The 23,488-nt window shown below is 45.3% G+C and overlaps 1 protein-coding gene across 4 annotated transcripts in view; it reads right to left on the reverse strand.

Moving 5' to 3' along the window:
- The window catches only part of FARP1 (FERM, ARH/RhoGEF and pleckstrin domain protein 1), a 289,858-nt gene that overhangs the window by 40,993 nt on the left and 225,377 nt on the right, over nucleotides 1-23,488 (reverse strand). For all 4 annotated transcript variants that reach the window (XR_007473131.1, XR_007473132.1, XR_007473133.1 and 1 more), the window contains exons 10-16: nucleotides 22,728-22,891; nucleotides 21,899-21,967; nucleotides 19,526-19,601; nucleotides 18,163-18,412; nucleotides 4,418-4,605; nucleotides 3,129-3,218; nucleotides 1,940-2,073 (exon numbers count right to left, since the gene is read on the reverse strand). Coding sequence is in view for 1 of the 4 variants with exons in the window: in XM_004273640.3 (XP_004273688.1) it covers nucleotides 1,940-2,073; nucleotides 3,129-3,218; nucleotides 4,418-4,605; nucleotides 18,163-18,412; nucleotides 19,526-19,601; nucleotides 21,899-21,967; nucleotides 22,728-22,891 (971 nt within the window). In the remaining 3 variants the exon portion in view is untranslated. The remainder of the gene's footprint in view (nucleotides 1-1,939; nucleotides 2,074-3,128; nucleotides 3,219-4,417; nucleotides 4,606-18,162; nucleotides 18,413-19,525; nucleotides 19,602-21,898; nucleotides 21,968-22,727; nucleotides 22,892-23,488) is intronic.

The raw sequence follows: 23,488 nt of genomic DNA on the forward strand, positions 1-23,488 counted from the left end.
GGATCTTCCTGGACCAGGGCTCGAACCCGTGTCCCCTGCATTGGCAGGCGGATTCTTAACCACTACGCCACCCGGGAAGCCCTCCCCAACCTTATTTAAATCAACTGCCATGTGGACCAAAACTGCTCTAGTGATACCATCTCAAGATGCTCTGAGCCTATAGGAAGACTATATTAATACACATCTCACTGGCCAGAAAATGAACTGTTAATTGGTTTCTCCAGAGCTGGAAGGTCTTTGACTCCATCATGAAAGCATCATTCAACTTTGTATGAATGAGGAGACGATATGGCAGAACACAATCGAAAGGTTTCCAGTAAATTTTGGGAAGGTAAAGTTAGATTTTGTAGAATATTTTTTTTTAATTTCAAAAAGTGGTATTTCTCTTGCATTCATAGCACAGACTCTAAACTGGCATTTTCAGTCTTTCCCCATCTTCAGTGAAGCTGATTTTCTACCTGCTCTTTCTCCATCCTGGCTGTGCTCCCCTCCCGGGGGCATCTGAGTGAAGTCTGCTACTTCCTTCTATCACAGCAAAGAGAGCTGCACTTGAATTATCTCCAGGTATAAAAAACATACAAAGTCAGACGTCTGAGCACATCTGCTTCCCAACACAGGGAGCAGCTCTGTGAACCTGTTAACTGGTGCCTGAATCTCGTGCTTGGAATCACCTGGGGCAGGACCACCTCATCCAGGGCTCCTGCAGGCCCTAACGGTCACTGAACACCCACGAGACCACTCTGAACCAAACTCACCTGTAGTGAGGATGGATACAGTAAACAGTGGGTTCCATTTCCACCCGAAACATAGCAGAAAATGTCTGCCATCATCTCCTGGCATTTTTCAAATGTGTGTTTAGTAAACAGACAACTCCTCATGTTTCTACACACGTCTTTTAAAAAAAAAAAACCCCGTAAGAATTTTCTATCGGGGACTTCCCTGGTGGCGCAGTGGATGAGACACTGTGCTCCCAATGCAGGGGGCCTGGGTTCAATCCCTGGTCAGGCAACTAGATCCCACACTCTTAGTGCCACAACTAAGAGTTCGCATGCCACAACTAAGGAGCCCGCCTGCTGCAACTAAGGAGCCGGCGAGCCGCAACTAAGGAGCCCTGGAGCCGAACTAAGAAGCCCACGTGCTGCAACTAAGGAGCCCACGAGCTGCAACTAAGGCCCAGCCCAACCAAATAAATAATTTTTAGAAAAAGAATTTTCTATAAAAGACTCCACTTTAGGCCAAGGGTGCAGCAGACTTTGCATTCTATAGTGCAGACAATTTTTCCTGAATTTCTGCACTCACATATCAATCTTTTATATGGTATTTAATAGACAGACTTAACATTATTTTTAGCCAGCCTGCTCTTCCTGGATACTCAGGTCAGTTCCAATCTTTTAATTCTGCCACAGCTCTCTTTGCCATTTGTCATTTCACATATTAGAATGTACCCTTAAGATAACTTCCTAGCAGTGGGATTCAAGGTAAAAGTGTGTGTGTGTGTGTGTGGTGTGTGGGGCTCTTATTTTTCTTTATAAACGCCACGAAATATAATACTGAAAGCTACGTGAGACGTATAATACTTAAATGACTATAAAACAAGCACCAGTCAAATGTTACCAACACCCCTACAAGTCCCTCTGTTGCCTCTACCCTTTACAACCCTCATCATCCTTCCAGAAGAAATTACTGTATTCTGTGGTATTCATTTAATTATCATCAGAAAACATGCATTTTGAAGAACTGTAAGCCAAAGGGAAAAAGAATCCAGGATGAGCTCTAGCACGTGTAGCTTTAACAGGAAATCACTGTAAGCCTGGCTCGTCTGAAGCCAGCTTCTCACTTTATCTTAGCTCATGGGTGCCGCTTATAAGGAACGACATAAAAATAACGTGAGAAACAGAAAGAGTTGGTGGTGGGAGCCAGAACATGGGATTGTACTCACCACAGGGCGAGTCGTTGCTCAATTTCCTTGAGAAAATTTGTATGAAATTTGTGCAAAGGTTCAAAATTCGGGAAAATGAGACTTTTCAAGGTTTCGGGCATGGAGTCCTCTTTGCTTACTGTGCTCTGAAACCACTGGGAATAAAAAGAGGACACTCTTAGAGGCGTTAAGGCGAAGGATGAAGGTCTGCAACTCTTCAGACGTAACGCTGCAGCCCACCACGCGTGGAGGCTAAAGGGCTTTCCTGCCGCGTCTGTAGAATTTCAAGAGCATCAAGGGCTTTCAAGCTTTACTGCTTTCCCTCCTTTCATTAGGTGGGGTAAGAAGTACCCATCTCTTCGTTACCGCTTCCTGAAGTTTGTTACCAATTGACTGTGGAAGTCGGGACAAATCTCTGAAGTGGGCAGATACTGAAATCAAAACTTCCATTACGGCCAGCTCACTCGGTCATCGCCGAGTTATACCACTTCACGCCCTCTGGTTTAGTCCTTGAGAAACTTCCATCTCTGCTCCTTCGCTGAAATGCTGAGCAGGAAGATGGCTGAACCAGAGAGGTGAAGCCTCTGCCTTCACACACATTACTCATCTCGCTGACCTGAAGTCCAGGTGGGTCCCACAATGACTGCTGAGCACCTGCCCAGGTCACCACGGCTGCCCTAGAGGCACAGAAACCCAACGATTCCAACTGACCTCCAGTGGGCTAGGTTCCTTCCCAGAATCCAGGATCATGAAGCCATCTGCCATGCTTTGAATTTGTTTCCAAGACTGAACAGGACTGATTAATAAAAGGCAGCCTTTTGGGTAGATTTTGCTGACATGGCTCAATTTATTGGCAAAGATAAAACAAGGCTTCTACCTCGCCTCTGAGGTCTCCACCAAGCAAAAATAAAGGGCAAAACATGCAATGTTCTCCACCGGTGCAGGCAGACAGTAAAACGTTTCATTTTACATTTCTCCACTTTAGAAACTTCCTTCCTTTGCACTTAAAGATCACAGTTATAAAAGCTTTTTAGAGCATATTCCAAATTAAACATACTATTACTGCCTAATTTCTACAACCCAGAACCAAAATTCTTTTAATTGGAGTCAGAGAACCCGACATTTAATTAGATCCAGCTTGTCTCCTAAAGCTGAGTATAGGCAAGATAAATTATGTCATCTAAGGCTTTAGGGGAAACGCTACACATACCGAAGTGATGACTTCGAGATCCTTCAGATACGTTCTCTCAGTGGTGGAGACTTCCTTAGCAATGAAGTACGCTTTGTCAGTTGGAAATCTCTGCAAAATCCATTAAAAGAAAGAAGACATAATCATTTGAGCCTACAGTCTCTAAGCATGTCCTGATTATAAGCAAGTCCTAACTAAAGTGATACGCTGCTAACTTACGATCGTTGGTTGACTGGTATCAAGGCTAAATAAACTCTTATCTATTCTCCTTTTTTGGTGTGAGAGGAACTAGGATAGAAAATGGATTTCTATGATGAGAAAACTGCCTAGGAATGTTTCCTTCCATGTAAATACCACCCGCAGTGAAAGGCCTCGAATGAGTGTGTTAGCTGCCACTGAGGACTATTCATTCAATACTGGGCACCTGAAAAGCTAATTAATTAGGATAATGGAGTGGTGCAGGCTTCAAGGAAATGAATGAAACAGAAAGCACAGCAGCCTTTGTCCTGGGCGTTGTGGGCTGGTGCTATTGACTTTCAGGAAATGGAAGTTACATTGTTCGTGGGAACACGAAGGGTACTGATCCAAAGGGACGAGGGTTACGGCAGCTACAGCCCATTGGTTAGGCGGGCAGGCAGCACTGCCCTAGAGCAGGTCTGCCACTGGTTTTGCTTCTCTTTAACCAACAATTAAAAGGAAATCCCTTGTTGTTAACCATCTTGCTTCCCACAAGAGTCCAACCGATTCCACCTCTGGGGATACACACGAAGCAGAGATGAGAACAGATAACTTGTATACCCACGTTCCCAGCACATGAAGACGAAATAGACAAGGGGAGGAAACAACCCAGCTGTCCATCAATGGATGGATGAATACACAAAATGTGGTGTCTCCATACAATGGAATACTAGTCAACCTAAAGAAGGAAGGACATTCTGACAGGCGCTACCAACATGGATACACCTGGAGGACAATTATGCTAAAGGACATAAACCAATTACAAAGGGACAGACACTGTATGGTTCCACTTATACGAGGTTAATGCCTAGGGTAGTCAGTTCACAGAGACAGAAAGCAGAACGGTGGTTTCCAGAGGCTGGGCGTGGGGAGGTAATGCTCAACGTGCATGGAGTTTGTTCGAAGGATGACCGAGTTCTGGAAATAGTGATGATGGTCACACAACACTGTGAGTGCACTGAATGTCACTGAACGGTGTGCTTAAGAATGGTTCACATGGTAAATTTTATGTTATGTGTATTACTGGAAATGACAACAAAAGATCAACAGGCGAGCGCCTGCCATCCCCACACCTTTCTCCGGCCGTCGTCCTCGTCGTCAGTCCGAGGGCCCGCCTGGTCGTTCAGCAACGGGCTGACCAAGGGGGAGGCCTGCTTGGTGTCGGGGCTCAGGTTGGGTGACAGGACGGTGCTGGTGGGCGCAGCTCCTCCCTGCGAGTTGATGGACAGCTCTGAAAGGTGAGGGCTGCCAGTCAGGGAGCCTGTTTGGGGATGAGAAGTATTAAAGAAAAGAAAAAAAAAAGTAATTCCTTCTGGGACCTGGTGTCCACTTACAATTTTCACCTAATCAAACCTTTAGAATCTTGACTACCATATGGCGCACTTATGATGCCCTTCGTGATTTTCTAGTTTTTTTCCTAAGTTGCAGCTGCCTTAATCCTAAAGATACTATTCAGTGGAACACAGTTATGTCATTCATGATAAGGTGAACTCTGCTTAGAGCATAATTACAATAGTTTAAAAGCATCGTGTATCTGCAAATAGGACCTTCATCTCCTAACTACTGCCTTAGCTTCTAAGAATCACTCGAGAAAGACAGTGTCTATATCACAAGGAGACGTGGGAAGTGACCAGAAAATAGAGCTATTCTAATAGAAGACTAAAGGACTTGGGACACCCAGGACAGACTACATCTTGGAACAACGGGCCACAGGTAGAGAAAGGGAAAGCAGCCACCTCCCCATTCTACGAAGAACAGAAGCGAGCTTGTTATACCTGGTGATGTCACTCCATGTCTCTCTCACTGTTTGGGACAGAAACACTAGTATCACAATTACAGCAAAGGTGATCATTTAAAAATGCAAAGCTGGAGGTCATTACATTACCATAATTCCCCTTTATGAGTCAAAAAATGATAGGAAATTAATCATTCCTCTGAGAAGGATACCACAGTACGTAACAGGAAAATGTATAATTACCCGAGTCAGCCAAATGAGATGATGTGCACATGAAACTCTGTGCCAACAGAATTTTGCCAATACCAATACCTCAACCTTTTGAAACTACTAATAAAATGAGATGTTTCAAAATCTACTTCTAAACTAAGTGTTTTGCCTAACAGTTTTATAATTCTAAAGCAGATCTGCAAAAACTAGGATTAGGGTAAACAAAGTTCCAGTAGCCTGCAGTCCTGTCAGTTACCATCATAGGGAAAGACGACATAAACGCTTTCTCCATTTTCCAATATACAGGTTCATGCTCATGGCTACTCAGCACAGTATCGAGGATCTCGGAAGGAAAGGGGAAGTGCGGTTTTCCAGGAATCCCCCCATTTTCTGGACCTCTGTCCTTTCTCTCTGGATTCATTCATATTCACTCGGAAATCACAAGACAGGGCAGCCTCGAATGAAGCTGATGGAGTTGGGTAATGAACTTGATCCCAGTATGAATGAACCTTGCAGAAGCCGCCACCAGCCCCCACCCGGTCCCAGGTTGACCAGCTAGCTGTGTCACCTACACACGGGTGAAAAGCCACCATGCCCACCAAAGCAACAGAAAGCAGACATCCTGCCCACTGACTGCTGGTCAGTACAATCATCCCTGAAGAACAAGATTAGAACATGTCAGGTAAAGTCAGATTCCAGAAGTTCGCATTAAAAAATAATCCCTCCGTTTAAGTTCCTTGCGTTTTCGTAGACATCATTAAAACAAAGTCCTGATGTGAGACAAAGACGCAATCACCCCACACACCACCAGACCCAGTAAAACCCGGAGAAAAAGGCCAGAAATTGCTTCACAAATGTCAATTTTATTGACACTAGTGCACAACCGAATACAATCATTTCGAGAGAATTGGAACTTGTCAAATAGAAATAGTGACAACAATCATAACTGCAATTGATTCAAGGTACTACACTATTCTCTTAAAAAAAAAAAAAAGAATCACAAAAAGAAAAATGTTATCACTACAAAGAGGAATTAGAAAAGAGAACTTCTGGCAGTCTGTCTGGAGATCAAAACATTGCATGCATTTGTGAGTTGCTATTGGAGGGTCACCTTTTATTTGTCCACCATCATCTGGCAAAGCATGGGGGCTTACCTTCAGCTCTCACACTACGTATGAGACCAGGTGAGGCAGTGTAAGTGAGAACGTGCCGGGCCTTGAATCTGCAGTGACGTGGGACAGAAAAAGCGTTCGCCTCCTCATTGAAAGAGTTGGAGCCATGAACAAAAAGCAGTTAGAAGGCTAGCTTGAAGGAGGCGTGCAGGTGGGGAAACAGTACTGATTAGTCCCTGGATGGCATCCAGCAGCAGATTAAAAAACCAAGTGCCACATGGCGAGGGAGAAAATAAGGGGAAACACACTCGAGTGCAACCATGTCCACCCTCCAAAGGTCGACAGTTGCCCTTGTGAATTTCCCTGGGGACACTTCAGTTTGGTAGACCTAGCGGGCCAGAAGGGTGAGCTAACAGACCAAGGCTCCAGGAGACGTGTCACCCTGCCAAGAAGGCAGGACACATTGCAAAGAAGATAGCAATCTAGAAGACACCCCGCTGGAGCACACTGGAGACAGGATTCAGAAAGCGGGACACCGAGAGTGAACCTGACGACAACCGATGTCCCTATGTAGAGTCCGGGGCAGTTCTGGGTTCAGCTACGTTCTCACTCACGTGGCCTAAAGGTGTGTGTGACACCGATGTTACACGTGCAATACACAACCTTGGAGGATGACCAAATTAGGGTAGTCCATTTCCATTTCCTGAGAGGCGACTTCAACGGGCTTTGTGTCTACTAACGGGGCCCAAGAAGGCCAAGGCGATGAGTGTATTTAAATAGTAAGACCAATAAATCAATAAAGACCAAGCAGTCTGTTCTAGAAATCTATCAGCAATGCTAAGGAAGGGAAAGGTCCCAGACTCTGAGGTTCCATTTACCAGTCTGAGCCACATCCATGGAGAATAGCCTCCTTCCTCCCCTTGCAAGAGAAACTCCTCAAGGCTTTGAAAATTCATAGATGACATGTGTCCCAAACAAAAACAGGTAGCTCATTTACTATTCAACAATCAATGGAATATGCTGACGAGAGTAATCAGTAGAATTGGCAGCTTGGTGAGTAATTAAAGTTCTCTTTCGACTTGGAGCCAGTGTGTGACGAGGGTCTGTACAAACTGGTGTCCACGCAGGGCCTGCCCTCGGGCAAGTGTGAAGAGTAACTAAGGTCACAGTTACTAGAGCTACATGTGACCAATTTTCACCGAAGTCATCCATTTGACAATAAAAGCAAACAAACATGGCGATGATAGATCAAATGACTCTGCCAGGTTTCTGCAACCTTAAAAAGCTGCTCCCATCACACAGTCTGTCCCCTGCCTTGAAGACGCAGCCCTGGGCAATGAGGAGAAATGGTGACCGGTGTTCACGGCTACTCCATGAACTGATTAACGCCTGGCAATTTTTATCATTTTCCTCCTCTATGGCAAATTGACACAAAGGAATTTCTTTCAGCAAGGGGCTCTAGGTAAATAACTTGGGGCGGGGAGAGAATCTTCTAAGAAACCACCTGGATATTAAGGCAATAGGTGGAAAAAAGTCTGAAGAGATTAGAAAAAGATCAGTTACCGCCCTAAGTCTGGAAGCTTTTTGATTCTTAAAAGAATCTTTTCCTATTTTTAGAAATTGCCCTGCAGGTTTTTCGGCATTCAGTTATACGTCTGGTTAACGACTTTCAAGTCCCTCACCTCTACCAAATAATTTCATGACACGCCTCCCTTCGCCACCCCCAGATCTCCATGTCCCCGCGTCCACCCTTAATCTGTACCAACAGGGCTGAGTTTATGTCACTCCCCCGGATTAAACATGCCTTCACTAATGCTACTCTCAAGGGGGGCATTTCTGGTAACTGCTTTAAAAAATATCCTTTCAAATGTACACATTCTCATGGCACAAACAAGTATGGAACTTCAAATTAGCACTGCAATATGTATGGATTTCAATTTATCACCCAGCCCAGAAACTGGGTTAGCTACTCTATGTTTTTAATGTAATATACATTCATAATTCTTCTCTCTGGCTGCACAGGGGAGGTTGGATTTGCAGCCCCACCCAGACTGGAGCATCTCTTGACCAGCCCTCCACCAGAGGCACATAAAACAGTGGGAACATGGTTTATGATCGAGAAGCCAAACTCACGCCTGCCTTCCGCGCTTGGGACTGGGTACAAGCCGCCTAGTGACCATCTACTTCCTCTGACTATACTAAAAGGCTTAAGAACAAACTCACACAAGCCTGGGGCAAGAGAACTCTCTAATCTGTTTCTCCAGTAATGAAAATGGCATTTCAAATACTTAGTTGTACCCGTCCTGTTTTAAACTAGTCAAATAAATTGGGAATCCTCATTTTTAATTAGATAAGTGTTATTTTTCCTGTTAAGGAGGGAACCAGAAACCCTGACAACTTTAAAAATAGTAATCCATAGATTTGGTAAATATGAAGATAGAATGAGAATACAGACGAAAATGAGACTGTTGATTGCTTTCTCAAGTCCTCTTTTCAAAATTATAAAAAGTACAATTATTTAAAAAGTATCTATGAGGATTTCCTCAATATTCTCCCAAAGTTCTGTATTTGGCAAACGTCTAGATGCCACTCATCTATTGTGATTTGTCTCCTGCCGTTTGCTTCTAAAATATAGGAGATTGTGACTCTATGTACCCAGAATATGCTTCAAAGGCACACACAGGAAATACATTACAGATGCAGGCTTGCATTTATTTTTAAAAAGCCTCTTTTTAAATCCACAATCTCCCTCTAAAAGAGAAGACAAACCCTCTCTGGAGATGGTCTGCCTTTGAAAGCCAGTTACCAAAAAAAAAAAAAAAAAAAAAAAAAAAAAAAGGTCAGTACTGTATTGATTCATGAGACCAGGCAGGATTCACTCTAGTCTGATAACTAAGCTGGGTCCCACCCCAATGGAATATGTGAGAAAAAAAAAAAAAAAAAAGGGCTGACAATGTTTCATTGAAGTTACAAGATTCCACAAGAAAAACCAGGTTATAGGATTACCAATCATAGCAGGGTGGCCTTCTTCTCGATAACTTAGGTTGTTGTGCGTAATGTACGGGCTTCTTAGACCAAGTTCCTTGAAGAAAAGTTTTACAAGCAGCTAAACATCATTACTGTTCATCATCAAGCAATTCAGAAAAGCAACAGAAATGCAACTTGCAGAAAAATAAAGAGAAATGCTGCTAATGGGAAAATGACAGCGAATGCACTAGCTTGTTCTCATTTATGGGGAAAAGATAAAGGAGAATTCTCCTTTGTCTGAACACGGTGGTGGCGCTGGCAGTGTCTGGGCTGTGGGGGGACATGGTGCTTCATACCAATGGAAAACACCATCTTGTACTCGGGACAAAGCTTCGGCCATCAGTCGGAAAGAACGGTTACAATTGACAGTTTTTACAGCAAGATACCTGTTAGGACAAGTAAAAGCCTCTTCAGTGGAGATGAACAAAAGCTATTAATCCCGTGCATACACCGTTACATGAGTTTGGCCTTCCATGCTTAAAGAATCGCCAAGCTCATTGTTACTGGAGAAACCAGCCACCTTCCCGGTGGAATAAATCCATGCTTTCGTGAACTACTGCACTCCCAGCCGTGGAGAGAAGGTAGAACCAGACAGTATCTGTGAGAGCCTACATTCTGCGTAGACAGCAAACCACAAACAGCTCACTGGCCATGAGGGGCCACCTGGGCTGAGCTAAAGAGGTCTTCTCTGCATTTCTACCTATCCCCGCTCCCCAACAAAACACACATACACAGCCAAATTCGCTTATAAGCTGTGGAACGTCTGCCATCCCCATTGGAATAGATGGTGCCATTCAACATAGGGAGCCAGTCCTCTGGTTAGCTGTCTGAGCTCCGCCCACGTAAGCTGCTGCCACAGATGCTCTCTGTTTCCATGAGCCCTGCCCCGCCCTACAGAGATCCTGGCTCCCTTCCAAGGACCATCCCCACCGCCACACAGCACAAAGTGCAGGCCTGGAGAAGATGGAATCAGAAAAGTGAAGTCTTCCGTTCATCTTCCATTTCCCCACCTTTAGTGAAATATGGTACCACCGAGCATGAGGCTCAGGATGCCTCCGTGACAAGGCTTGCTGTTTAGTGATGCAGCATCATTGCATTCTAGAAGAAACAGGTGTTCCAAGTACAAACTGGTATTCAGTCGTGTTAAAAAAAAAAAAAAAAGACATCAGACAGTGCTCCAACAATGCAGGGAAGAGAAGGTACACCATGCTTTGAGGATAAAAGACAGAACGCTGAAAAAAAAAAAAAAGTTTTCTCTTAGATAGGTACATGCTGACCACACAGTGCATACCACGGCACAACAGAAAAATGTTTTCTCAAATTTATTAAACAAATGACAAAAATGAGAATGAAGTCCCCAGCCTTGTCTGTTGTAAAATTAATTCAGCGTATTAGAAATTTTTAATAAAATATTAAATGTACACACAGAGAGAACAGAAGGGAACTGGATTAATAACGTAGGCCAAGCTTGTGAGATTGGGTTAGTCAGGTTTTCACAGCAACCTTCCAGGCAGAAAGGAGGTGAGGGTAAGGGACTGAATCCACTGGCCATTCAGGTGCGTGTGTAGAGAGCAGCAGGGGGTGTGTTCTTGACTAAGGAAAGCCTGTCTTTGGTCTTTCTATAAATCTCTGCGGGCAGAGTGACAAATGCTTTCCTTCTTACAAAGGAACTGCAAGGCCCAGGACAAAGCAATTGTTGGCCCAGTTTCATGAGCCAGAAAGGTCATCTGGGAATACTGACAGGCCCATCAGAGGCTCCAAAATGACCCTTCTACTGTTTCCTATTTGAGAGTCAGTTAACAGCCCCAATTTATAATAAAGCAGGACTGCCTCCAAACTCCTGGTACCACTAACACCTCTACCTCTTACTCAAACGTAGAGTTAAATACTGTCCGATGTTTTGTTATAGACTCCCCCCCCCACCCCCACACACAATGGTCCTTGCTCCCGCCTTAGTACTCTTGGTTTATGTTGCATTTTGCAGTGATTTCCAACTTCTATTCTTCAATATTCTGAAGTTCCTGCACCTGACCCCTAGCAACAAGCTCACGTAATTCTCAGTACCGTGTCCATGACTGCACTAACGACACCTGCCTTGAAGCTAACCTTTCACACCAGCTCTCAACTACAGACTTAGATCAGATACCCTCTGTCAACAGTTGATGTTCAATCCTCCCTACTTTCAAATACCAAACCACCCTAAGACATATCAGAGCAACCTGATCTAGAACCCACACGAAGACGCCAAGGAGCTGCCTTCCACCAGAAGTTACAACCAAACACCAGAGGCCAAGGAGATTGCCAGAGGCTGCTTCCAAGGCTGAGCTGTGATGTGGGCATCATTCAGTCCATCTGCGCTGAAACGATCCTCAACGAATCAGAGTCTCTTCAATTTCTAAAGCTTTAAAAAAGATTTACTAATTCTACCTTAGCTTCCACCAGGGTGTTTAACTGCTTTGCTTGGGGAAAAAAAAAAAAAAATCCCCCACGCTGGAAGTTTCATCTATGTTTTCTGGAGTGACGTGTTCTGAACTTTATGAAGCAAGACCTGTTTTTCACAACTCTACTCACCTCCTTCCAAATATGTATCTGACACACAAATCAGCATTTGCAACTTTTGTTTATAGAGGAAATACTTAAAAATCCCTAGGTTACCCAGGAAACAATAAATAGCTCTTTTCCAAGTATGTATTCCAAACAGGTGGCAACCAGGTCACTTTTGATCTTTGATGCCTACAACCTTAGACCAAACCATCATGGGTATTTTTTGCTTTTCATTATTATTTTTTTTAATAAAAAGAGAGCTGCTACATTAAGTGGCATGCTTATTTTGATCTAAACGTCGTGGCTTCATTTTAACAACTAGCAACTGGTGTTAGAGGTACGCACAGTGTACACTAGAGACCCCGTTTCCCTGTATTACATTTCATTCAACTAAACAGAAACAGATGGAATTAGACTAACGAGGAAAAAGCAGCGCCAGTAAATTCTTTAAATGTCGCCAGACTCAAGTTCTTTAATCACTTCCTTCTTGCAGAAGTTCATCCGCTAGTACCTTTCCTTCCGTATGTTCTTATGAACTTGGCTAACACGGCTGAGTGTAACCTCAGAGAGCTGCCAGCAACAGGTTATTTTGAAATGTTCACCTCTTTCGGGTTCAAAGAAACTTTCTCTATTGCAAAGACTGCATTGAAAGACTCTTCTGCAGTTTGCTTTGTAAAATTGGCAGCAATAGAGTTGACCCTTGGACAACACGGGGGTCAGGGGTGCAGACCCTCCGAGCAGTGGAAAATCCATGTATGACTCACAGTCGGCCCTCTGTGTGTATCTACACTTCCGCATCTGCGGATTACACCAACCTTGGACTGTGTGGTACTTGGAATCTGTGCGTAAGTGGACCTGCGCCATTCACACCCGTGTTGTCCAAGAGTCAACGGTAGACTCATCCCCATGAAACTAGAGGAAGGCCAGCCTTAGAGTAATTAAGCTCATCAGAGGAGGAATGTTTATAGACTACAAAGGAGAAGATCCAGAAAAAAAGAGCCTTTCTTGGGGATGCAGCTCAGACAGCTTTAAATTCTGGTTAATGAAAATGAGGGCCTAGGCAAAGAAGAGTGATCGAGACAGAAGCAAATAAACTCAAAATAAACCTAGGAATGAAGGGGACCCCAAGTTTCTTAATTTAAGGCTGGGCCTACCTGTAGCCCAATCACTCACTGATGACTTCAATTGCACCAAACCCATACTGTGTTGAAATAGGGAAGAGCATTTTAAGTGGAACATGTTGATTAAAACCCTATGAACACTGGTTAAAGCTATGAAAATGGGAGGTGATGCACATTCACAACAGTTTTAACAAAATTTAAAATGGCAGCTTAACATTTTAACATTTAACATTGCTTCTTCTTTTAGGAACTGCTTGCCAACACAATCAAACTGACTCCACAGCGAAGATGCAAGTGGGGTTTCTGATTCAACTGAGGACAGGCTGGATCTCATATACTTGGTGGAAATTTCAAGAGGCTCTTGCTGTATTTTGGGTTTGCAGTCCTAGTGTGTGTGTGTATGTGTATATATATATATATATGTATATATATACATATATTTTTAAAGCATTACTTGGTTTGAATCTTCAAAGAAGTTCTGGAGCATCAAATGGAAATTATTCACATTTTTAAGTGCCGGCCACAGAAGCACCATTTGGTGAGATAAATCTGTGAGAAATTTCCAAATACGAATCACATATGTGGAGAAGAATCTGGCTCCCAGACTTCCTTTAACTAAATGCCTGTCTAATAAAACAGCATCATGGCATACAGATGACTGGTCAAGGAGCTGGGGCAATCCACTGTAAGTTCTGGAACTCATTAAATGCAGTTCTTTACGAGAATTTCTTGCATTTTTATGCTGCCCGAACAAGCAGCAACAAAAATCAGTCACTAAAGGATGTATAATTTACACGTTTTGAAATACTATCTAACAAAAGATATTCATGTGCGCAGGCCCCAGAGTCGCCCTGAGTGGCTTGAAGATTTCTGTTTCTATATTTGGTTTGTCTTCCACCCAAGGCTTTAAGACATCATTGCACAGGAGCAGCCGCTATCTGAAGACCTGGCTTCCTTATTGATGCAGGCGACCCCTACACTAGCTGTTGCCTTAGAAAAACTGGCTCTGACAGGTCTTGGGAAACCCTTTGGAAGTCTGAAAGAATTCACAGGTCTCTAATCTCTGCTGCCTATTGGTCACACCCAACCCCATCTCTGATCTTCCTGCACTTAGTTCAACTTCAGGCATGTGCCTGCCCTTCTTATACCACACAGTGAGATTCCAGAGGCCAGGGAAGGACTTGGGGACCAGAGTCTCACAGCAGGCAGAAGGCATGGAAGGTGTGGGGCGCTGGGGGTGGCATGCAGCCTGCTGGCTTTCTCTGACCTCCTCACCTCAGTGGACTGGCTCTACCTTCAGACTCAAAGAATGTTTAGGTTTACTCACTCAGCAGCTCTCTTTACTAGTGCAGGGAAAGCTCTCCCAGAGGCAATGAGTGAATATTCCCAGCACGTCAGAATAGGTGGCTTTTGAAAAAACTACACACCTTTCCCCACCCCCACACCCCCTTTCTTTTAAGCCCTGTTAATCACATCAGAATTGCCACCCTCACAAAGACTGACTGAGAAGCAGAAACTGAGTTGCTTGGCTGGTACAAAACCAAAGCGGAGAAAAACTCTACCAGTGACCCTAAAAGCGGAAAATCTCGTCAATATAGAACTGGGTACATCACCGTTGATCAGTTGCTTTTGAAACACTTTGGATAAAAAATCATCTCTTCGGGGAAAAAGCAAAACGAAATAATTACTGGACTATGTTTTGCTTTGGGGGTTTACATCTGATGATTCACATTCTAAGCCAGCTAAGTTAACACCTCCTGCTCATTCATATTTCATGATCAGACTGCTGTATGATTAGAGGTAAAAAGAAAACTCATTTGAACACACCACCTTCACAAATAAACCACAGATTCCACATGGGACTCTGCTTAACTCACGTTTGACTACTTTTTTATATAGCAAATTGACACCTTTCTCCAAGCTCAAAACAGAACAGGCAAAAATGGGCTATAACTGCAAAAACCCCACAATATAAAAAGCAGTAGTTCTTCCTACCTAATATGGACTGTAATAACCTAAGTCTACATGATTCCTGATCTCCATATGATTTTAATTATTAATCCATACAAGAGTCTCAAAATATAAAATACTGAACCCAAAAGGTCCTAGTGCATCTAGCTGTCACACAGAGTAAAACACTGAAGCCCAGAGACCAAGGTTCTGGTTTTAGATTTGTCATGCAACGGCTGTAGGACTACGGGAAGTCTCTTCCCTTCGTCAGAACAAGGTTTCTCATCCATAAATAAAGGTTTAACCTAGGTGACCTCCAAGGTCCCTTCTGGCTTCAAAATTCTGTGACTCTGTTAAACATGTAAATCTAAATAAAGCAAAAGATGAACAGACTACTTCAGTGAACATCTTTCAAGCTATCTGATAATCAACTTGATTCATCAACCATGCACTGAATCAAATGATTAGGAAGATACAGCAAAAGTGTGCGTAAAAATGGATTAAGCTTTCAGAATCTTTAAAATCAACTTCTCGACATTCATGTGGACAGAGCGTCACGTGTGAACCACAGGGTCTGTCAATATTTCTGCTTATTCAACACTGTGGCCAAATTCTACTGTTTCCCTAAACTTGCTTAGCTCTTGCCCGTGACAAAGCCACACGATGAGTTTTAATAAGGCCACTCGCGTGGCGGCACGTTAGGGCTGGATCATCACTACAACTCTTTTCAATAATTTTGTAGTTACTTAGGATCTAAAATTTTTATTCTACAATTTATCTTTTTTTAAAAAAAGTACCAAAGACTAAAAAGTACCAAAGAGCAGGCATGAAGAAAAGCATTTCATTGGTGATGCTCTTCTTATTCGGCAAGCAAGCCAACATTTCAGCTGACGCTTCCATCACATTCCGCTAGATTCTAGAAGGCAACACTGTCTGGCTCAGAAATGACCCTGGCAGCCTAGCAGAGCCATCTGGGGACCCCAAGGGGCACTCCAGACCAATCTGATCCAAATTTCTAGGGTCAGGGCTCAGGTAATACCAATTTTTTAAATGTCCCAGGTGATTCCAAAGTGCAGCTAAGGCTGAGAAGCAATGCAAGTTCAAACCAGGCTTTTCCATCTGAAATGCAGAAACGCTGGGTGAAAGGCACTGGTGTAGATGGTAAGATTTAAAAAGAAACCAAACCTCTCACTACTTCTTTCTTTTTTCCTGCACAGAGAAGCAGCCAGAAGACACTGTTCCTGAGCGTGTGAACGTTAAGAACGTGCGTAAAAATCCACCCAGGGCAATGAGACTGGGAAACGGCCCTTCTCGGTACTGCGCACTACTCAGAGGCGAAACCTTGAGTTTGCTAACCTCCTGGTGCCAACAGTACCTATCCTGCGAGGTCTTACTTTTCCCTGCATCGTTATTCAGCAGCAGCTCTGTGTTTCACCAAGAGGCTCTGACGGCCAGAGTTCTTCAACACCTTCTTCAACCATAACTAACGTTGGACCCATGAAAGCAAACCCAAACCAAACCAGCAATCTCATATCGATTCCAGTTCAGGAAGATTTATATCATTTCACAGGAAGTCTGCAAAGAATCATCCCAAATGCTTCCAATTAAAATATTCCCTAGTCTTATTAACTAATATTTCAACAACACTTCATTTCAACTAGCAGCCGACTGACCTTTGGCCTTGAGTTTTGTCAATTCCTCCCTTTATGAGGCGCAGCAAAGCAGCCCTCCTTTTAAAGAAGGGGTTCTAAGTAAAACCCACACCTTTCCTGGGATCTCAGTGATACTTTCATCCCAATAATCAACCAGATGGGAGGGTGATCTGTGTACACAACTGAAGATACACAGAAAATTTCCACGTAAATACAGCACACTATACACATGATCAGATTCGTGATAAAGGATGCCTTCCTAGCCTTCAGCCAGAAAGAGAAACAAGCTCTTGGTAACCTGTCGTGATGTGTGAGATTCTGTCCTTCTGAAAGATCTGAGAAGCCAGGCATGCCCTACCCAAGCATGTGCCTGCCCTAAAACCTCCTCTAACAAAGGTCGATTAGAAATTAACAAGCCACTAGGACAGAGCATCTCCAGGGAAACCCTGGACGCATAACTCCAGGTTTCCAGCTCTTGAAGACCCGCCCTCTGGTCTCCTCACTCATACTCCTCTCCGTCCTCATTCAAAGGCAGGCCACCCAAGGACTTCTTTCTCCTCACGCCGGAGGGGGAACTCAGCACAGCTGGGTTACCAAACACGAGGGGCTGGCTCAGAGGGCTGGCCAGTTCAGAGTCTGAATCGCTGGATTCAGTCCCACTGCTGGTGGAGCCCTCGGTTATTTGCAGGGGTGCCAGCTGGGCTGCCTTGCCAGGGGCACACGCTGACTGCGCCATGGGGATCCTCGAGGTCGGACCCACGAGAGGTGTACCATTAGCCAGTGTCCTACCTTCCGAAGCGGCCGGGCCGGCCGGGCCTCCCTTTCCATGGCCATCAAACCTATCCACTGCCTTCGGGCTTGATGCTACCTGGCTAAGAATGAGTGGATCTGTCTCTGACTTATTATATCTCAGATTCCTTAAGTGGGGCCTTTGTAAGACGGGGGAACCGTCTTCATCACGAGGACCCTGGCTTGGGAGAGGATCTCCTCCCACACTTCTCTCTCTATAGTCATGTGCGTTTTCGGAAACATAGCCTTGGGACCCGGTCCTGTCCCAACTCATACTTGGACTTGAACTTCCGCTGCTGGGAGACAAGGGGGTGGCCAGGGGACTGTGACCGCCTGAGGTCCTGAACATCTCATCTATCAGAGAGCTATGTCTTGGGAGTCTGGGGCTCCCACTCATGTCAAAGGTGATGTCTGCTGAATCATCATCACGGAATTCTCTGGAAGGAGGCCGGGAGGACTTCGCAGAGTGAAGGGAAGCCCTGCGCCTAGCCTCTATTTGCCTCTCATCCCTGGACAGCAGATAAACACCACTGGTCAAATCACCCTCATAGTTGTCATTTGTTTGGGACCGTGACCGGGACGCTTGTTCCCTGAGGAGGTCGTATTCACTGTCTACGTCACTGCAGTCAATGAAAGGAATGGAAGTGCTGCTGCCTTGGGCAGCCCTGGATGCTGGACCTGTGCTTGGCTGCGGGGGCCGAGGTCTACTCTGCTGGGTCCTGTCCTTAGCGACCTCCTCCTCTTCCTCCGTCTCCGCCCTGCCGGCCCCGTCTGCCTTCGTGCTCCCCGCCGGGCTCCTCTGCGGAGTGGGGTTGCGCTGTGGCCCGTGCTCATCGGCCGAAGCGGGCGGGTCCCTTCCCGGCTGGCAGCTCTGGCCGCCCGGGGATGCGGCACCTTCTCCGAAGGTAAGGCTGGCGCTCTGCTGAGCCTGGGTGGGGCGGGGGTGCGCGAGAGAAGGGGGAGGGAGACGAAGAGAAAAGGGAGAGGTTACACCACGGCTGGAAGAGACAGAGACGCGGAGTCCAACCTAACGGCATCTCCTGAAGCATTGAGTGGCCAAGGATTGCCAAAGAAGGCCTGCCCTCCCCGGTCTTAGAACAAAGCACCCTGTCAGGAATCCGGCACTCCCGAGGCTGTCTGGTCAGCATCCAGAACGTTCTCTCAGGGTGTGGAAGCCGACAGCGCGGGGTCCCCGGCAGCACAGGTGAGGCAGTGCCTCTGCTTTCCGGGACCGGCAGTCTCCTCTTGGGCGTCCCAAGTTTCTATGGAAGAAGATGGTCCTTCCGGCCCACAGGGGACTGACTTCCTGAGGGGGTGGGGGCAGGCGGAGGAGGAAAGGCACCGTGGACCTCCAAAGGCGAGCTGACACGGATTTCAGACAAATGACAAAAACGTCTTTGTTTCGATGCCTAAGGGCAGGACGGGCAGCTTACAGGCTCTCTGGATTCGCACAGGGAGACTGCCTTCATGTTCTTTCCCAACAAAGTTCTCATTCTCTTGTAGAGAAAACCCTGAGAGCTCATCCAGAGACCAACTCCAGGGAAAACGAGCCCTGGCCACCCTCAGAGCGAGAGCGGTGCTGTGTCTCGCTGCCAGCTGTGGTCGCCGCTCTGTAACACGAGCCCTGGGAACGCACCGTCCGGTCCCGCGCCAGCGCAAGGTTCTGACCTTGGCAGCCGAGGGGAGCTACACCCGTCACCCCCGAGCTAAATCCCGATCTCTTCACACAAGCGCAGCCGTTTAGCTGGAGGGTGGGCTCAGCTCTGGCCCTGGATGGTTCCAGCCCTAAGCTGAGTTCAGGCCAATAGAGCAAACTTCCCTGGGGCCAGGGCATGGGAGGGAGGAGGGGAAAGGATACAGGCCAGGGCGAGAGGCACAGAGCCCGTGTCTGGTCAGAGCCAGGGCACACGGCTAGACCCTCCTCCAGAAAACACCCCGAAGTGGAAGGATGAAGAACAACAGAGAAGACTAGGAAAGCCAGTCCCCGGCAGAGGACGTCTGGTGGAAAACAGCTATAAGAGTGACTATCACCATCACTGACTTGTTTTGGCACTTCTGAATTCGGCTCTGCAGGCTGCGTAGCAAGGCTTCTGATGGAATGAATCTTGCTGTGTTTCCTGGGAGAAATCACACGAGAGAACTAAAGTTAGGTGAATTGGGTTTTTTGTAATTGGTTTCACATGAAAAATAACGGCATGAGGCATTCCCCAGTAGTGAAGGCACCCAAAGGAGTTTGGATAAATGCTCCCTGGAGACAGACCCAGTCACCCTTTCTGTATCACTCGTAGGATTCGGGGGTTGCTTCAGCCTTGAAAACGTTCTCAGCATTCCCAGCTCCCACTGCAGTGGTCCAGCCGGTTGGGAGTACTACCACCGAACGCTAACTCTCTAGTTACGGGAAACGTCATTGGGAGGGAGAAGCTGGCTGGGCCCGAGTACACTCTGAATTGCAAGCCCTGGTCTAACAATACGAAATCGATTGGTGTGTTCTGGGTAATGATTTTCTAGATCAGTTCTATAACAGAGGCCTCTGCCACTAATGAGCTACTCCTTCACAGCGCTCAGTTCAGAGAAAAGGCCCTGCCCCAGGAATGAATTTATAGACTCCACAGTAGAAGAAACTGGTTTTTAATGCCACCAGCATCTTCCCTTTAATCTTTTCCTTCCCTTAGTGTGTCGGTCCCCAGCTTCCCAGGGGACAAGCATGAGAAACTTTTCAGGTACTCAAACACATGAAACCGCATAAATATAGAGATTAAATTCCAATGTCCATCCAGCTTTTCTTTAAAATACTCCAAAGTAACACACCAAGGCTCCGGAGCACGCACATTCTGAGTCAGAGAGAGGCAGACCCCTTCTTATACGATCCCCAAAAGATTAATCGTGGATTGTCCGGGAAAATGATGGGGTTTGCTTCGCTACATCTAGATAAGCATACAGATAACCTTCTGAACATTACATTTCTATGTACAGGGAGGGAAAAACGACCCCAGACCTCCATCAGGAGAAATATACAAGGGTGGTCAAGGCAGCACATTTGTTTCAGCAAAAGCAAAACAAAACACCAAACAACCTGAATGTTTCTCAACAGGGAATCAGATACCTGAAAGGTAACACTTTCACAATACCATAAAACGCTTAAGATAGATCTCAAAATCAGGGCAGCTTTAAAAAGCAAGACGCATGATTACGTACAATGTAATACTGATTATATAAATGAAAAAGGACACCCCCAGAGCAGTTCTGCCTGTTCTTTTTGGGTGCATGAATATTTCTAATAGAAGTAACAGGAATTAGGTAGTTGTTGCCTCTGGGGAGGGAAGGAGGGAAGTAACGAAGGCTGTTGGTTAAAGGGGGTTTTCACTACATCTGTAACCACAATAGCTGCAAATAAGGGAAGAAGAAATAAAATCCTAGAAACCAATGTTAAAATGTGACTAGTTAATTCTAAGTACTAGGAACACGGGTGTTTGCTGTATCCTCTGTGCTTTATTGTAATTTTTAAATGTGTTAAACTGAAAAAAGAAAACCATTAAAACAAACACTTGCAACTGAACAGTCATTGGCACACCATCCCTTCACCCCTGTACCCTTTTCTTTTAGTCCCTCTGGGCAGAGCAGTGCTGAAGGGCAGTGAGCTCTGGAGTTGGATGACCAGGGCCCACTTACCAGCTCTGAGACCTGGGCGAGTTACTCAACATCTCTGAGCTGCCATGTCTCCATCTTTAAAAAGGAAATAAAATAGCACGGACCTCACAGAGCAGGTATGAAGACTCCATGAGTTCCTATGTCTAAAGGGCTTGGAACAGTGCCTGGCATACAATAAGAGCTATCAGCATTTGCTAACAACAGCAATAAATCCTGTTTCTCTTCAATCAAACGTTACTGAATTTAAAAGTTTACAGAACTCTCCTCAGTACTCTGTAATGACCTATATGGGAATAGAATCTAAAAAGGGTGGATATATGTATAACTGATTCACTTTGCTGTACACCTGAAACTAACACAACATTGTAAATCAACTACACTCCAATAAAAATTAATTAAAAAAAAAACCTAAAGAAAAGGGTTTGCAATTTTTCCAATTAAAAAAAAAAGTTTATAGAAATACTTCCAATTCAAATCCCCAAATATTTAAGGACTCACCGGTGAGTAGGTTTTTACAGCGCTTTACCCCCTCTGTCAGCTCGTGTTCCTCTTGCATCCCTGCCCTCTGCTGGCTTCCTTTCACCCTGGAGTTCAGTGTCCCCCGGGCCTCAGCTGTTCCTAACACTGAACCGGCCGAGACTGACCGGGCGGCAGCGATTCTCTAGCTCACCGGGCCTGGGGGGAGCGATGCTTAGCCGCTTAGAGCACCACTGCCTGCAGAGAACGACTCCTCTCAAACCGCAAGTGGCACTGACGTTTCTCTTACCTTTCAAACTGCACCTTCTTATGTCCTCCTTCTTTAACATAGTCGAGAACCTGCTTCTGAGTCCGGCCACTAAAATGAAGACCACGAGAGGGGGCGGAGAAGACAGCAAGGCATTGTCATTTCACACTCAGCACAGCCCTCCACCATCCTGCCTCCCTCCCACAGCTGGGACACACGGGAGTTTTCTCGGCTAGCCCGGGATGAAGGCAGTCCCAAGAGAAACTGTGCTTTTGCATCCATTCTGTCTCCTGATATTTCCCTTACACACGACAGAAAAAGTTCAGTGAACTCAACAACTTAACGATTCTGCGTTTGATTATTAAGCAACCATCCCAAGAGCCTGTACACTTCATGAAGGCAGGGATAGCTCTGTTCACAGTGCACCCCCAACACCTAGAGCAGAATCTGACATGCAGTAGACACTCGAAGATTGGTTGAAAGAATGAGTGAGAAATTGAACCAGTGATGGGCAGACACTCGAAGACTGGTTGAAAGAATGAGTGAGAAATTGAACCAGTGATGGGCAGTGATGGTCTACAGAGCATTCGGTGAAGCTACAGCAGGTGCTAACAAGGTGCTTTTGCTTCTACAGAGGAAGGAAATCCTTTCTGAATCAGAAGAGTTCCTCTAGGCATTGTCTGTGGCTGGGGAGACTGCCTAGTGGCTACCTAATGTTCAAACCGAACACAGCAAGGGGCTGCCAGGAGCCTTCTGCGATGACCCGGCAAACATGCCATCAGCCAAAGCTCTTGGAAGCCAACTTTCCCGAGGAAAGTCTTGGGGAAAATGACCACATGGCAGACGGAGAGACGTGAAGCAGAATCCTTACCTGAACCGAAACGATGACCCTCGGCTAAACAGAACAGGCTTTGGCTTCGGTTTGGGCTCTTCAAAAAGTCTAAAAAAGGCATGATGTTCAACACAGATTTTCCAGAAGGATTTGCAGAAGTCCCGACTGGCCATTAGGAATTCCAAGGTATCCTGGTATGAGCTCTAGAAAGAGAAAATAACACTTTGGTTTTTTCCATTACCCAGAGACGTTCAGTTACAATACGGGAAAGGGGGCAGAAAACAAATTTGTCCAGTAAAATTTCAATTGTGTATTTTATTATAGCATGACCATAAATCCACCTATTTAGTAAAACACATTTGTTCCTCATGACGAAATACAGTCATCATCGTTTAACCATTTTCTTCCCCACTTAATTCCTTAGAGGAACACACAGAAAATGGGGATACTCAGCAGAAGTTACAACATTCCCTCTGACAGAAATCATAAACAAATGCTGTTTACTTGGCTTCCATTCCCTTCGTGAAAAAATATCCAAGCACTGAAATGCCTCTTCTGCCTCCTTAAAATAACTGAAACACATTTCTTCTTTCTGTTTTCTCCCCCATGGTTCATGCCAACTTTGAATATTGTGCTTAAGCGTTTTCTCCATCAAAAAGCATATGGCTCAGCCTCCACGTGGCCCCAGGGACCATACAGGAAATGAACATTTTTTCTGGAGCACTGAAGTATCACCCAAGGCTGAAAAATTCATGTCCTTTGATTTGGGAAAGGGGATACGGTAATTTTCTACTTCCAGA

The sequence above is a fragment of the Orcinus orca genome, chromosome 18 (genome assembly GCF_937001465.1).
Source record: "Orcinus orca chromosome 18, mOrcOrc1.1, whole genome shotgun sequence".
Lineage (NCBI taxonomy): Eukaryota > Metazoa > Chordata > Mammalia > Artiodactyla > Delphinidae > Orcinus > Orcinus orca.